Source organism: Xiphophorus hellerii, chromosome 5 (genome assembly GCF_003331165.1).
Source record: "Xiphophorus hellerii strain 12219 chromosome 5, Xiphophorus_hellerii-4.1, whole genome shotgun sequence".
NCBI lineage: Eukaryota > Metazoa > Chordata > Actinopteri > Cyprinodontiformes > Poeciliidae > Xiphophorus > Xiphophorus hellerii.
Window position 1 is genome coordinate 17,400,994 of NC_045676.1, and position 15,199 is coordinate 17,416,192.

The 15,199-nt window shown below is 38.0% G+C and overlaps 1 protein-coding gene across 7 annotated transcripts in view; it reads right to left on the reverse strand.

Moving 5' to 3' along the window:
* Positions 1 to 15,199, reverse strand: part of rptor (regulatory associated protein of MTOR, complex 1) — a 147,115-nt gene that overhangs the window by 60,296 nt on the left and 71,620 nt on the right. For 4 of the 7 annotated variants that reach the window (XM_032562846.1, XM_032562842.1, XM_032562843.1 and 1 more), the window contains exons 9-13: positions 11,986 to 12,086; positions 8,954 to 9,098; positions 2,130 to 2,205; positions 465 to 533; positions 163 to 264 (exon numbers count right to left, since the gene is read on the reverse strand). In XM_032562846.1, coding sequence (XP_032418737.1) covers positions 163 to 264; positions 465 to 533; positions 2,130 to 2,205; positions 8,954 to 9,098; positions 11,986 to 12,086 — 493 coding nt within the window. The remainder of the gene's footprint in view (positions 1 to 162; positions 265 to 464; positions 534 to 2,129; positions 2,206 to 8,953; positions 9,099 to 11,985; positions 12,087 to 15,199) is intronic. The other 3 variants (XM_032562847.1, XM_032562845.1, XM_032562848.1) reach the window with 1 other exon arrangement.

Consider the following 15,199-nt stretch of genomic DNA (forward strand, 5'->3'; position numbering starts at 1 on the left):
ATATTGAATCTATGCTTGACTTCGATGTTCATGTTTTTAATATGGTATATTCTCCAATCACCAGGCTTTGCGTAGATCATTTCTGGGTTAATGATCTACGCATCATGCATACAGAAAACACTGATTATAAGAAGGTGTGCAGGGGTGGTTGTGTGTGTGTACCTGCAGCACTATGGGGAGCTGCTCAGGAGGATTTCTGTTCTCCACACCCATGGTCAACCAGACCTGAAACGCCGTGAGCTGCTCTGCAAAGAACGGACTGTGCTGTGGACACAAGCAGCAGAAGTAACAAAGATATTAGAGCTTTTACTGCGCTGAATTTCCTTCTCTCTTACACACACACACGCACAGCCAGTCTGCAGCAACTAGCTCATCATTTCATAAAAAGGCCCAACATAATGAGCTGAGAGGTGACACTGCACTGCAGCAACAACATAAATCCCGATCGATCATGATCAGCTTACCGTCTCTGTGGTCTCTGCTGCCGTGGCAGGCCACCTGATTGGCTGCTCGCCCCACGTTATTTGATCATGCTGTGAGGTGAAATTACAGCAGGAATCATGCCATGTTTGGGTACGGTAATAGATCTTGAGGAGGGAAATGACAGCACTGAACTGGATGGATGGGTTAATTTATAAATAATCACAGCAGGAAAAAAAAAACGTCACCAAACTTTGACCTTATTCATTGTTTTGTGAAATGTAAAGCATGCTGGGTAGATAATCTGCACTTAGAAAATTACTAATTTGTTCAATTTCTTTTTTTCATCCTGCTGATGAAAAAAAGAAAAGCTTCATTAACAGGAATATTTAATGTCCCAGAACAGCAATTTCACACTTGTTGCCTGAGAAGGGAGCCAAGATTAGGGTACTGGCAAGGAGCCCTTCCAACCTCACAGACCAGCAGAGATCCAAATGAGATGCTGTGGCTTGACCTTAAAAAGGTCTTTTTTGCTCAAAAACCCTCCAACGTGGCTGAATTAGAACAAATCAGCAAGGATGAGTGGAGAAAATTCCTCTACAGCTGTAAAAGATTCACTGAAGGTTATCACAAGTGCTTTATTGCAGTTGTTCACACAGGTCCATGTAGGTTTGGATTTTCTTCCCTTATTAAAAAACATGCTCATTAAACAGCTACATTTTGTGTTTACTTGTTTTGTCTTTGACTAATATTTAATTTTGGTTTGATGTTCTGAAATGCTGAAGTATGACAAACATGCAAAAACGTAAGAAACCAGGAAGGGGGCAAACACTTTTTCACGCCACTTTTCTTTTCATCAATTTTACCAAAGCCTCAGAAAGTAATGTGTATAGCTGAAGAGCACCAGAAAGATCTTAAAGACTCCTGAATTCAACACAGAGGGGGAAGATCTTCTTTAAAGGTCCTCCGGGGCTCAATTATGATGCTGGTAAGTGTTTTCAGCCTGAGTGCTAGGGAAAGTGTGGAAAGGAAACTGCCCCCAGGGGAGCGATGGAGAAGAAGCCCACCTCCGAGGGCAAGGTGGACAGGAAAAAAGCCCAAGATTAAAGTGCTAAAGTCTCCTGAACAGTTTCCATTACAAAGTACAGGTTGCGACTGATCTATCTACAAATCAGAGGATCAAGTCGGCTCATGCATAAAAAAAACAAAAAAAAAAAAACAAAGAGTTGATCGAGATATATGAGCCCATCATCAGTTCAATAAGCCTCTTGCAGCTTGTTTTCATTGAACTCAGCATCTCTATCAGAGTCCCCTGCCGTGTCAGTAAATATAACAATAAACACACCAGTGGCTGAAAGTGCAGGGCCAGTGGTTTCAGAAAACCGTTTTTTATTTGACACTCATACTTGAGTTATAAGACCTGACATTTTACAATATTATCCACTGGGAATGTGTGAGTATGAGTAATTATCAGAGATGGTGGTGGTGCTGATGGAGGAAAAGCTGCAGAGCAAACGAGAACTGTTTGGTGTTCCTGGACATCAGCGGCGAACAGAAGCCATCTATCAAAGATGGCATCCTGTTATCTCTAACATTCCCGTCGTCACTTATAAAAACACAGCAAAAAGGATTTGTCCGCGTTTTTAAAGTGTCAGAGTCCCAGTCTATCCCTCAACAACATACACACGCGCACGCACACACACACTCACTCTGAAGGCGGTGCCCTCCTCGATGATGGTAGGCAGCTGAGAGAGGCAGATGTCCACGGCCAAGTCCCAGGCTTGCCTGCAGGGATGAAACACGGAGACACAAACCACATTAGAATTACATCATCTGATCTTCAAAAACAACACAAGTCAGGTAATAATACAAAAAAGTTACGTTTTAAATTCACAAATGTATTATTACAACAATTAATCAAATGTTGACAATACAAAGTAATTAGAACAATAGTAATACTACCAATTATGAAAATACAGAAGTGTTTATGGATGTTTGCATTTGTGGCATTATTCATATTTGTAATTACAAGAAAAAAAGACAACAGTGAAAAGAAGGTGCTTGTAATGAATAGATAGTTGTGAAATTCTTACTAATAAAACAGAGTGTTTTTTTAAAAGAAAATATTACAAATAAATCTATCACATATTCAAACTTTAAATTCATCTAGTTGTCTCTCACTGAAAAAAGAAATTTATAGTTCAAGTTCAAGAAAACTGTACAGTTCAAATCTAGTAATATCATAGAAGTATGATAACAAATCAATAGTGGCACTTTTTCCCATTACATTGTATTTGAATAAATACACTATTTGCTACATTTTATTCAACTGGTCAATAAAACAGACAGTAAATCAGCCAACTGCATGGCAGCAACTCAATGTTTTTAGACATCTACACGGCTTGCTGAAGTTCAGAAGCATTGGAAAGGAGAAGATAGACAAAGAAGAAAGGAGAAGTGAGTCAACTCTGAAAGCACAAGAAACTGAATTTTCAATGAAAACAATTGCAGCTGCAAGATTTAGATGGCTGGGTTTCATTTTGGCATAAACACAAAGCCGTGGAGCTATCCTGCCTCATTTCAACAGTTCAAGCTGCTGCTGGTGTCATAGTGTGGGAAATAATAGCTTGATAAAATTAAGGATTGTTTTACTGCCACAGCCTACTTGAGTGTTGTTGCTGACCATTTCCATCACTTTACAACGACAGTGTAACGTTCTTCTGACAGATACTTCAGGAATGTTTCAGACATTTAATTCCAAAGAGACAGTTCTGTTATGTCTTATGTACCATGTATTATTTATCACATATGTAGGTGTCTGCACTATCATATTGTAATAAGCTTTGTTATACAAATAGTTTTTCTAGTGTTGCCAAGCTGATGTTCTTACTAAATAGGTAGCAAATAATGCACTTATGAACAATTATTAATGTATCTGAAACTTGAGAACTGAGCTGAAAAACATTAATTACAAATACTGTATTTATATTACACGCAATTTCTTGGGTGATAAGATTGTTTTTTCCCCCTGAAATAAAAAAACAAACCAAATCGAGCCACTCTTTAGACCACCTTCTGGTAGGTTAGTTGGGAATTCAATCTTTCGCCCAGGTCTACTTATATATGTATGAATCAAAATGTATTTCATTTGCTTTGGTTGTGTCTTGTCACATAACACATAAATTGATTTTCAGTTTGTACACAAGTGCAGGTCAACACCAGGTCTATGGTCGAGTTTTTAACACTAGCGTACAAATCCATTTTTCTCAGATCAGATTGTCTCCCCTGCACTGTTCTCGGAGCGCCTGCAACTCCTGAGATTTCCTTCCACGGGTCCTGGAGAGGGCAGTGAGGAGCCTTTAATCCCCCTTCTAAACACCAGCTCTTCTCCCATGGTCATTTTTAATTCATGGGGTTATGCAATCCACATCAAACCTTATCACAGCTTCTCTTTTCTCCCTTTCAGCCCGTCTCCTCTAACCTCCACTTTCCAGCTTCTTTTTCTTGCAGAAAATTGAACTCAGAGCCTCGATGGGGCTTTTTCCTCGCAGTTAGCATGAGTTAGAGGTTGATTCATGTTCCCAGTTGATGCACAGCAATGTAATGTGAAGCTGAATGAATGACGCAGAGTTCACTCTGTCTGAGACTCTTTCTCCTGCTCAAATGGCTTTTCCCATTATTCCAGAGTGATATAATAGAGTTGCACTCCTGGTTGACAGCACAGTGCAGAACATGTAATGGACTCACTGATGAATGTGCAACATAGAAACATATAAAGGTAGCTTGATTAAGGCTATTGGGGTTTTTTTTGTCACTAGCAGCAGCACAAAGAATTAGCCCTGTGGTAAAAATCTTCACAGTAAAAAGCTGATTGCATTCCTAAGAGGAGATGCTGTACATCAAGTAGCAATTTGCAGCCACATACAGTGTTAGCTGTAAAGAATCTAGATCTAATTAGGCTCACAATGATTGGGCCTCGGTTGAAAAATACTGAATTTAAATCTAGTTCAGATGATGGCATCACAATACACAGAGTGTTTATGCACACTTGGGTTATTCTCAAGTGTTAAATTTGGTAAATCATCTCAAACAGTTACATGATAAAAATATATCTAAAAAAAGATGAAGAAACTTCAGTGTCCAACTACTCTTTCTGTTTTCTGTTTCTCAGTAACAGTGTATCATTGTTATAGTTGACTAAAATAAAAATAACAGAAAATTAAAGCAACAACTCAACTCCTTTAACAAATCAGATTTGAAAACACTACATTCTGGTTTAATAACTTGTGACTGGGAAATTGCTAGCTCACGAGTCCATCACTGATGACTTTTATGCAACCCGTCAGCATATAAACAACCAGAAAGTACCATATTATCTCAAGAACGTACTCTCAGGATGGAGGCTGCTCCAAGATTATTATGGCCTGGTTAAACCACTCACAAGGCTGTAGAAGTGACTCATCTCCAGAGATCATGTGTGTTGAGTGTGAAATGAAGGGAAAACTGTGTAGGGGAGCATTTGGCGGCTGACTAAGCTCTTTTCTCTGGTTGGCTGCAGAGAGTGGTGAAACAACATGCACCGATATAAAACAGACATACACTACTGGCAATTAAATGGCTGGCAAGGGAGTAATCAGCCTCAGGCTTATTTGCCCTGCCCTGTTCTGCCCCATTTGAATAACAATAGCAGTTTGTGTTTTGGCACTAACATGAATCAGCAAGCCCTTAAAAGTACTTATTCCCTCTTCTCCATCCTTTCCGGTCCAGTCCATGCTGGCCCAAACTTTTATTTTCCTGCTTGCCTTTTATCTCCAACACTTACTCTCTTTATTGCCCTCACAGTTTGGTTTCCTAGACTCCTAAAGCACTGCTCAGTCGTTACTCTATCCTGCTTAATATTGCATGTGCTGTTGTGAAATCCCAATTTGTTGGGCCGCAAACACTGAAAAGTACCCGCAATCTAAACTAATAGGGATGAACAAGCGAGAAAGAAAGACTACAGCATGCTCAAGGAGTAAAGAGCAGTATTTGTTACAGGGAGAGATGCCAGGTGGTTACACAACGAGCCTCTCCTGGAGGCTTTGCCAACGCCAGCCAGATAATGAGTGGGAGAAGCAGAAAGAGGCATTTTTAGAAGACGATGCAAAGGAAAAAAAGTGATGGAGAGATGTTTGTGTAACTAAAGGAAGATGGATGATTAGATAATGGCTTTTACATTGTGCAAAAGAGAAATCGGACAACAGCAGGCCTTTGTGTATAAACACGTATGTTAATGAGAAAACATGGTGGACAAATGGAAATGGGGTTTATTTCAACTCAGCGTTTGTCTCATTAAGCAGTAAATAATCACATTATTTCCTGACTGAAGAAACCTTTTGGTTTTTTTAAAGACGTGAAACATCTTCAGAAAATATAATAACTGTGTTTAATTCAAATAATTAAAAAAACAAAGTGCATTAGTAGTTTTTGATTAAAAACTCTTTTTCTATTTTAATGATCTGTAACAACAACCTGAGTTTTGTTCTGGAGATTGTTCAAATGTGCTTAAATGTGCTCCCATAAGGTCTACACATAACCCATAAATACAGATATGGATTCTTTTATTTGAAGTGAAAAAAATGTGAATAATTTTCTTTTTGGTCTGAACAGTTCATACTTCACAAAAACTCAAGTGCTGAGGTATTTGTATATCATTGTTGTTGAACACAAGACCAAACAAAAGTTCTGACCCAATCTGTCAAGAAGAAGCTGCAATAACATCCAGCCAGAGATGCAGGAACAGAATAGTGTAAAGATGTTCTTACAGCTCAAGGACAGGGAACACATTTCTCGTTTTTTGCATATTGTGTAGTTTGTTAAAAAGAGCACTTGAGTGATTCAATAGTCACATCTTGTATTCCATTGATTTTGGATGTGTTTGATGTTAAAACACTGTTCCTATTTTCTCTTTCAAAAGTCCATATTTTTCCCATCTGTCTATTCCACAAAACATGAACACTTTACTTGTAAAGCATCAATTTAAGAGAAATATCTCATAAATGCATTAAATAACTAATGAACCCTATAGAGTCCAATCATATTATGTTCAATTTTAATTACATGCAATGTATCCGTAAAGGACTCAAAGTGCGTCACTTTTTCCACATCTTGTCATGTTACAACCTTATTACAAGTTGTATTAAATTAATCTTCCACAAAATTCAACACGCAAATGACAATATGGAAAAAAGTTTTAGATTTTTGCAAATTTATTAAAAATAGAAAACCAGCCACCACAACACATCACACAATCACAAACACACCACCAAGTTTTCTCTGCCTACTTCATACGTAATCTACTGTAAATAACAGCCACTAGTGGCAGAAAGATCTTCATGCAACACAAATTACTCCTCAACAAAGCAGCAACAGAAAACAAAAGCGATTAGTGTATTGCAACGGTCAAGCCAACGTCAAAATCGCAACCTGTGTGGCAAAACCTCAACAGATCTCTACAAGCTTCATTAAACTGAGGCGATTTGGAAGAATGAGTTTGCCAAAATTCCTCCACAAAGATGTGAGAGGTGCTTAAGATCCAACAGAGAACAGTAACTACAACTTTCTCCTGCAAAAAGCAGCTTATCAACAAAATGTTCTCATAGTTCTAATAGACTGCAGAGTATTCTGGCTAAGCCTCTTAAATAAATATTAAAACAGAATAATATGTAATTTTTTTTCTGATATTAAAAACCTTAAACTAAGTAAGACGTTTCTTGTCAACCACTCCTGTACTGTTTCCAGTTACTGCGACTGTACTGGTAGTAATTTTCACCGCTATAAAACACTGAGCTCACTGCTGACAGCAACACAGGCAACAGTCAACCTGAGAAAAAAAAAGGGTGTAAAGAAAATAATACATGAAGAGTTTGCATATGTTCAAAGGCAGAAACATATAAAAACACCTCCACATGTTGGCTCAGGCTTCCACACCAATACTTATTTAAGGAAGGTGTGAAAGTGACTCAAGCATTTATATTGCTTACATGTAATCTATATTCAGAGCAGCTCCAGAATGCTGTGTTTATCTTCGGTTTGCTTATAGATCCATGACTGTAAATGAGAGACAGGGGAGCAACCTGTTGTATATTTGAAGACACATAAAGCATCTGTTGTATCACTGGAAAAACAAAATAACAAAATGTACCAGAGAAGCTATTGATTTTTTAGCTCACCTGGATTTTCTTGAGTCAGGAACAAAAAGAAATGTAAAAGCAGCAACTTTCCTGTGACTAAAGCCTATTTGGGATCACGGTTTCATAAAACAACCACAAGCTCCCCTCTTAATGGTTCACCTTCATCATTCACATTATGTGTTTGTATATGGGTTATAATTGCTTTTAGAGTTCAGCTAGGAAAACAGGTATTCATATAAAAATAACAGGAAGTCCCTGGATGTGATGTATGTCAGCTCGATCGTGAATGAAGCTGCACTATGAAGTTTACCAGAAATTGAATGTGCTGTAATCAACCCCATAGGGAGCAGGGCCACAACATCTCCATCAGCAATAAAATGTCTTAAACATTCCTCTTGCTCCAACTTTATTTGCTCAATATTTTTGAGCATGGCCAACACGGACTGAATGGCTTCATTCACTTCCTGTGCTGCCAATGCCAAACTACAACCCTGTATAGTAAGACAATAATTCAAAAACAGGGCAGAAGATTGATATCATCTTTCACAACTCCACCTTGTGTTCACTGATTGTCCAGGTTGAAATTCAACTGGAGAAATCAAGCTCAATGGGAGAAATCCTAGACAGAGCATTAAAGGGAGATGAATATAATATTGAGTGGAATTGGGTAGGAAGGTAATGGCCAGACAGGAAACACCCCATTAAATATTAAACTCTTGATCAAGATATTTTTCACATTTTATTTATTGCTGGGAGAAATAAATTTAACTGAGATTAAACAACATCAAATAATCTTCTTTTAATCAACAAAAGACATTAACAAAATGTGCTTTCCATGTGAGGATAAAGTTAGGACACCCTCAAATAGCTAGTTTTAAACCCTTTGGCTGAAACAACTTCTGGGAGGCATCTATCAAACTCTGACTGTCGAGATGTTTTTGAGCGATTTCTTGCATGTACAAGCCATTTCAATGGAGAGTCACAAACCAACCAAACCTAAAAAAAGGAAATCATTGTAAGGAAGCAGTTTTCTTTCAGTTAGAAATCCCTTCACACTGACACAAATTAGCTTCCAGGCATGTTTCACTGTTTGAATCCACTTCTAATTTCCCAGTTGATTTTTTAAAATGTTCATTCATTAAATATACATACCATTACATAAAGAGGATAATGATGTTTCCTAATAAAGAATATGTCTCTTAGAAACTCTTTTCATCCTTTAATTGCTTTCTGTCTGAGTTAACAGCCGGGCCTTGAGAGTGACTCCTGTCTTTCCTCTAACCTCCAGCTTTACAAAGCCACAGACATCTGTGCATCTGCGTGTTCATGTAACCTGAGCTCTGCTTGTGAGTGTGTCTTACCACATGGCGTGCATGTATGTGGGAGGCAGACGGGGGCTGCTGACTGGTGTACAGTTGTACGACCTCATTATCCTCTCTGCAAGCAGGAAATTGCGAAACAAGCTGGCCACCAGCAAGTCCTGACGAAACAACTTCTGGAACAGATCTGAAGTTGGGGATGGAGAAAATAGAAATTATATATTATTCTGCAGATAGAAGAAGGGCAAAAAACGAATTAGATTAACCTACATGTAAGAATAAAAGAAAATGGGGCACTTTATATGTGAATGAACAGAGCCTATTGAGCCAAAGTGACTAAATTTGGAAAAACAATCATCTGGTTTGGGGGTTTGCTTCCAGTATGTAAAAGACAGAGAAATGCTTATTTTCAGTAAGTTGTGTCCTTAATCGTGTCCTCTTCTTGTAGCTTAGTCAAATAGGATGGTGGATCTGGAAGGCTTGCAGTGTCTGGGCACATTTGCTCTACAGAAAGAAGATGATGTGACAGACCCGATGTTGCAATATACAGTTAAAACCAGACATTTACATTTTATTAAAAGACGCAATTTTTTTCCCCCTCAGTCCGACATTAAATCACACTAAACTGGTCCTGTTTTTGGTCAGACAGGATCATGAAAATTATTTCTTCTAGCTGAATGCCAGAAGAGCGGGAGAGTGAATTCTTTTAACAGGGCACAGTTATGTATTTTACAGACATATACTGCCATTTTATAGCACAATCAAGTAACTATGTTATCTTCAGTTTTTTTTAAAATACTGTATATATCAAATATGACATAAAAGAAAATTGGCTTTGTAATCCAACACCTTGAATTTGGGCCTCTATTTAAGGAGTTCCTGCTCTTTCCTTTTCTGTCATTTAGCAAACAGAAATAATACTGGTTTTCCTAACTAAATTAAACCAAGAAAAGATTATTTACTGTCAGGGGATAAAGTTATGTATCCTGTTATACAGTGTATGCAAATCTCTGGTTTGAACTGTGTCTGAAATTCTTATAACATGTCAATCTGAAAGTCTTCAACACATTAAGAATCCACTAGTTTAGCTCAACTTTGAGAAAGTCGGGCCACTTCCTTTCCACAGTTTCTGGCTGGTGATTATGATTTTACGGTTACTTTTTGGACATATTTCTTAAGGGACAATGAGCATGTTGTTGGTGACAGGCTGCAGAAGTCTCAGTGTGTGTGTGTGTGTGTGCGTGCGTGATTTGGATAAGGTGTATGAAGTGCCTTCATTACATGAAATCTCTCTGATGTGGGCAGCTTCATTAACAGCGGAGCCCCGAGGCTTTAAAAGGCTTTGGCAGACATCAGCATTGTCACAATGCTATTCTAACCGGGACACAGTTTGTCGCGTGGGAATTTGAATGTGTGACTGAGAGGATGTGTGTTGAATACATGAAACAGGAGGGAAATCAAGGAATACACAATCTAGAGGCATGTCATAACAATGAGTGTGTGCGCCAGCGTTTACATCAGGGCAAGCATGTGAGAAATGGGTAGTTGCAGTCAGGTGTGTCGTATGCCAAACCCCGGCTCAAGTGATATCCTCAACTATAGTGCGGGGAACTCTAAACACAATTAATCTCAATTTGAAGAGCTGACCTGCACAAACTGCGCTTCTGGCATTTTATATCAACAGCGGCATGATTTCAGCCACTGGGGATGTTCTGATGCTCTCATAGTACTGCTGATGCCTAGACATTGCTGCTTTTTATTTTAGGTGCCCCACTTTGGACTCCCTGAGAGCTGAGCCACGCGGGACGCTTTATTTTTCATCATTGCCCAGATATGTTTAAAGAAAGATTTTAGTATGCCTCTGATGTCTTTCAAGCTCATCTTCCTGCCCCAACACCTCCACTGAGTGCTTTCAAACATTAATTTTAGCTTGTAACAGCAAAATCTTTTAAAAAGGAGCTTATTTTCCTAATTCTGACGGCTGGTTAGTGTGCCTATAACAAATCAGCACACTAAAGGATTACTAGAAATTCCTTTTAAAGCTTTGTTTTTTCAATTACCACAGCAGAGAAAGTGCAGATCATTTGGTTTTTGGATTACTCGACTGTTGCTGTTTACATGTGTACCGCACAGCGGGGGTTGTTCTTATGATGTAAAATACAAGAGAGGAGACAGTTGGAGCATCCCTCAAGACGCTCAATCTTTCACCAGATTTGATGCAAATTGATGCGTTTCTGAGGAAAATCAGCTTCCTGTGAATACTTGTAGCATTGCAAATCTTTTGACTGAACTGAGATGATCTGAGAAGTTTAAAACTTATCATTTTGATTCTAAAAGAAGGAAGGAAGTAAAGACGGAAGGAACAAAGGAAGAAAAGAAGGAAATTAAAACTTTTTCACTGGGGTCACTTAAGAGCTACAGTAAACATTTTGTGAAGGCAGACAAATTTTTAATTCAGCCAGAAAAAAAGAGAAATCAGAATCTGCTCAGCTGTTAATCACTAAAGAGAAACACAATATGTTGCTTTATTTTTGAGCGTGGTGAAATTAAAAATTTTAATTTAAAATTTTTTGTATTCCTATAAAAACACTATTCAAACACATTAATGTAGGCCTGTCAAAACACAAAAAAATCAATCACATGATAAATTAAAGCAAGCTCAATAATTTCTGTTTGCATAATCTATGGCTTTTCTCTTCCTACCAAAAACTGGACGACAAAGAAGTCTTCAGTCTGATGCTTTGTTCTCAACAAGACTTTATCGAAGGACGGTTTTGCTTACAGAGACTTCATAATTAATTTTATTTGCAATTTCTGTGGTTTTGTTTATTTATTTTGCATATTTGTGTGCATTATTATGCCATTACCATTACATGACTTTAAAATGGTTTCAAAGCAACAATATTATCGTTTATCGCTATAACTTCTGGGGCAATTTATCGTCCAGCAAAATTTGTTATTGTGACCGGCTTCTTTTCTTGTGATATATATTTTGTTGTTTTCACATACTTGTGAGGATGCAAATAAATAGACTTTCCTGACGAGGAGGAGGCTATTGTGATGAAGAGACTCACCTCTGGGCAGCACGTTCCACGCGATGGTGTCGGTGATGGCAGTGAAGATCCAGTTGAGCTCTCCGAGGGGCGTGCGTCTGTCGTTGAGCCTGCCAGGGATCCTGCAACACAACACAACACAGATGGCATCATGTCAGCCGCGCACACCGCATGTCACAGGGTTTACTCAGAGCAAAAAAGGAGCAACTGTTCTGCACTATTACAACACCATGTGAAGAAATTAACATTCGAAAGCACCAAGTTTCTTACTCAGAGATTAGCAGCTGAATATTCATGTGTTTTTGCGCCTCAGAGCCGCTGTAGGCTGAGATCAGACTGACACCAGGAACAAACACAAAGTAAGTCCAGCCTCTCTTTGATCATGTTTGAGGTCTACAAGATAAGATGTTTTAAGAGGCAGCTGTATTGCAGCAATGTCAGCTAAGATGTCTTTACAAAGTGGGCTGCATGAAAACAAATCTGTGTTCTGATTTGACTTGACAAGGTCTCTCAGTAGTAAAATATTTACACAGGTGGCCATCTACTGCTGATCCTGGTAGCACCTTCTCTAACGTCATAAGACGCTATAAGATTAGACATGAATCAATTTTAAAAACTTTTTTTCCCCTAGATTTCTTTTTTTTTTTTTTTTTTCCCTTTTTTTGTTGAATTTTCATATCAATCTAATTTTAATGTCAAAGACTGATAACCTGGTTCAGTTTTAGTATCCATCAAAGAAATATCTCAACATGAAGTAGGAAAAAAGTCAATTTCTAAGCTCTTGAGATCTCCATGAGCAACAGCAAAAGCCACTATCCATTAAGGGAGAAAACAGGGAACAGAGATGAACTTTCCCATGAGTGGCCGGTTCAGGAAAATTAATCCATATGTAAATCAATGACTCATCCAAGAGGTCAGTAAAGGCCCCCTACAGACCTTATGTGTCACAGTTAAGGTCAGACTTTATTGCTGCAATAAAGTCTGACCTCTCTTGTTTTTTGTATTAAAAAACAAGAGACTGGGCAACATGACATCATGAGACTTTTAAGGGGAAAAAGTATGAACATTGTTAAATCTGGTTTAAAACAAAAAGTTTCAGAAAAAAACATCCTACTTAACAGTTAAGCACAGTGGTGGTAGTGTGATCACCTGCAGACCTTAGGTTTACGTACAGTTGGATTAAAAATTAGGACAATGATCCAAAGCTCGCCAGCAATTTCTTCTCTAAAAGTCCCAACACAAACAAATAAATTTAAAAAATCTTGAATCTTAACAAGACGACAGATTTTTGTAAATGCAACTGCTATTTGTACTGAAGAAAGCAACAAACATTACAAAAAAGAAGCTATGAAGTTCTTCATCAGTTTTCTTGTTGGTATCTTTCAGATCTAAAAGAACCAAGATGAAAACAAATACAACTTGATTGACAACTTGTCAATAAAAGCTGACATCAAGTTTGTAACCTCCTCTTCTTACTAGCATTCTGGGTTTTCGCCATCAAAAAAAGAGAATTTGTCAATATGCAAAACGTACTTTTTATGTATGAATTTCTCATTTCCCTTTAAATGATTTAAATATTTGTGGTTGTGTGAGTCCATTTTTACTCCCTGTTAAAGGTGACAGTCTGAGAATAGTGAATCAGTCACTTCACCAAACAAAAAACTAAGTTCTTTAGGTTTAGCATAAAATCTTAATATCCAATGTACAATCTTTAACTGTTTCCATCCAGATTTTGCCACAAACTGTCATTTCCAAACATTTATCATCATCATTAGATTCCACACTGGAGCACAAGCATGCTCACTTTCCCTTTCTCAATAATACATTACATCTCAAGTCATTTATCACCCTCCACCCAAGTTTGTATAAATGTGCAACGAGGCTGAACTTTTTTTGACCCAAGCCCTCAATTTCTACCTCTAAGTGACAAATAATAGCAGCTGTAAGGCTCCTGGCACTACAGGCCCTCTGTATAACGATGAGGGCCGGCCAACTCCTGAGCACTTTGAGTGCCTGCCAAAGGTGTTTGAAAAGTCAGCAGTCAGGATGAACACTCAGCAGTTCCCATCCTCACTGATTATTCTCTGTATTACATTTGAGGGGGGAAAAAGAGAGGCAAGTGGTGGATGGGTGAAGAAACAGATGAATCACTGAATGGGTAAGAAAGCCCTCTGAGATGTTGAGGCTTGTGCCATCAATCAAAGTTTGGGTAAGTTTTGTCCATCTCTTGCTCTCCACATTAAGTTAGGATTTATTGCCCCAATTTAGTTTCCACCAATGCTCTGGTTTCACATCTATGAGAGTGTCTCCAGTTCCAAATAAATTAAAGAGTACAACAAAGAAAGTGCTGACATTATTTTGACCCTTTAAAACTTTTTAGAAGTTCTTTATGATGCATCTAGTGGGGAACAAAAAGGCATTGACCTTAAAAGGTGCAAGACACCATGGCCTTGAAATGAAGATGTGAATGTGAGGTGTCACCTTAGACGGCTGTTTGATATTAAAATAGTGATTTGAACTTTGAGTTTTTTTGCTTTGATTCAAACAGTAAAAGTGAACTATGAGTTGCAACACAGCTCTCACATACTGATTAATAAGATATTTAGACCTTTAAAAGCTCTCACCAGAATATTCATATAGATTAACTGACAAGCACCGGCTAAAAATTAAAAGGAGCTAACAAAGATTCTGTTTTTAAATTTATTAATTTTTGCAACATATATTAAATACATTGAAGTCAAAGTTCACATTTAAAAGGTTGCATTGACAGCATGAATATCATGTTGATTCTGGATTACAAAGCTTAAAAATTAAACAAAGTAGTCATCTTTTTTAATGTTTTTGTGGACCATGAGTCTGTTGAAGATATAAATCATCATTAATCATCTCAAAAGGCAGTGATCTCATATCAGCCCCTGGTCAAGGCGACAAGTTTATTCCCTATAATTTGAAAGAGTTGATACTGGTGGCTCATGATTCTGAAGGTACTGTAGATCACGTGACACTCGAGTTTATAAATACATCAGTATATAAGACACTGGATGTAAACAAGCTCAGAAAGCTCTGCACAAAGGAGGAACAAGCTCCTAGAAAAATATACAAATATCTCTGCCACCTTGAGGGAATGGCTTGTTCTTGACAAAATAGCAAATGAAAGAAGTATTTCATTACCGGATCGATACAGCATTTCCGCTGCATTGAAAACAGAGCTATAACAGACATGATTCCCGAAACA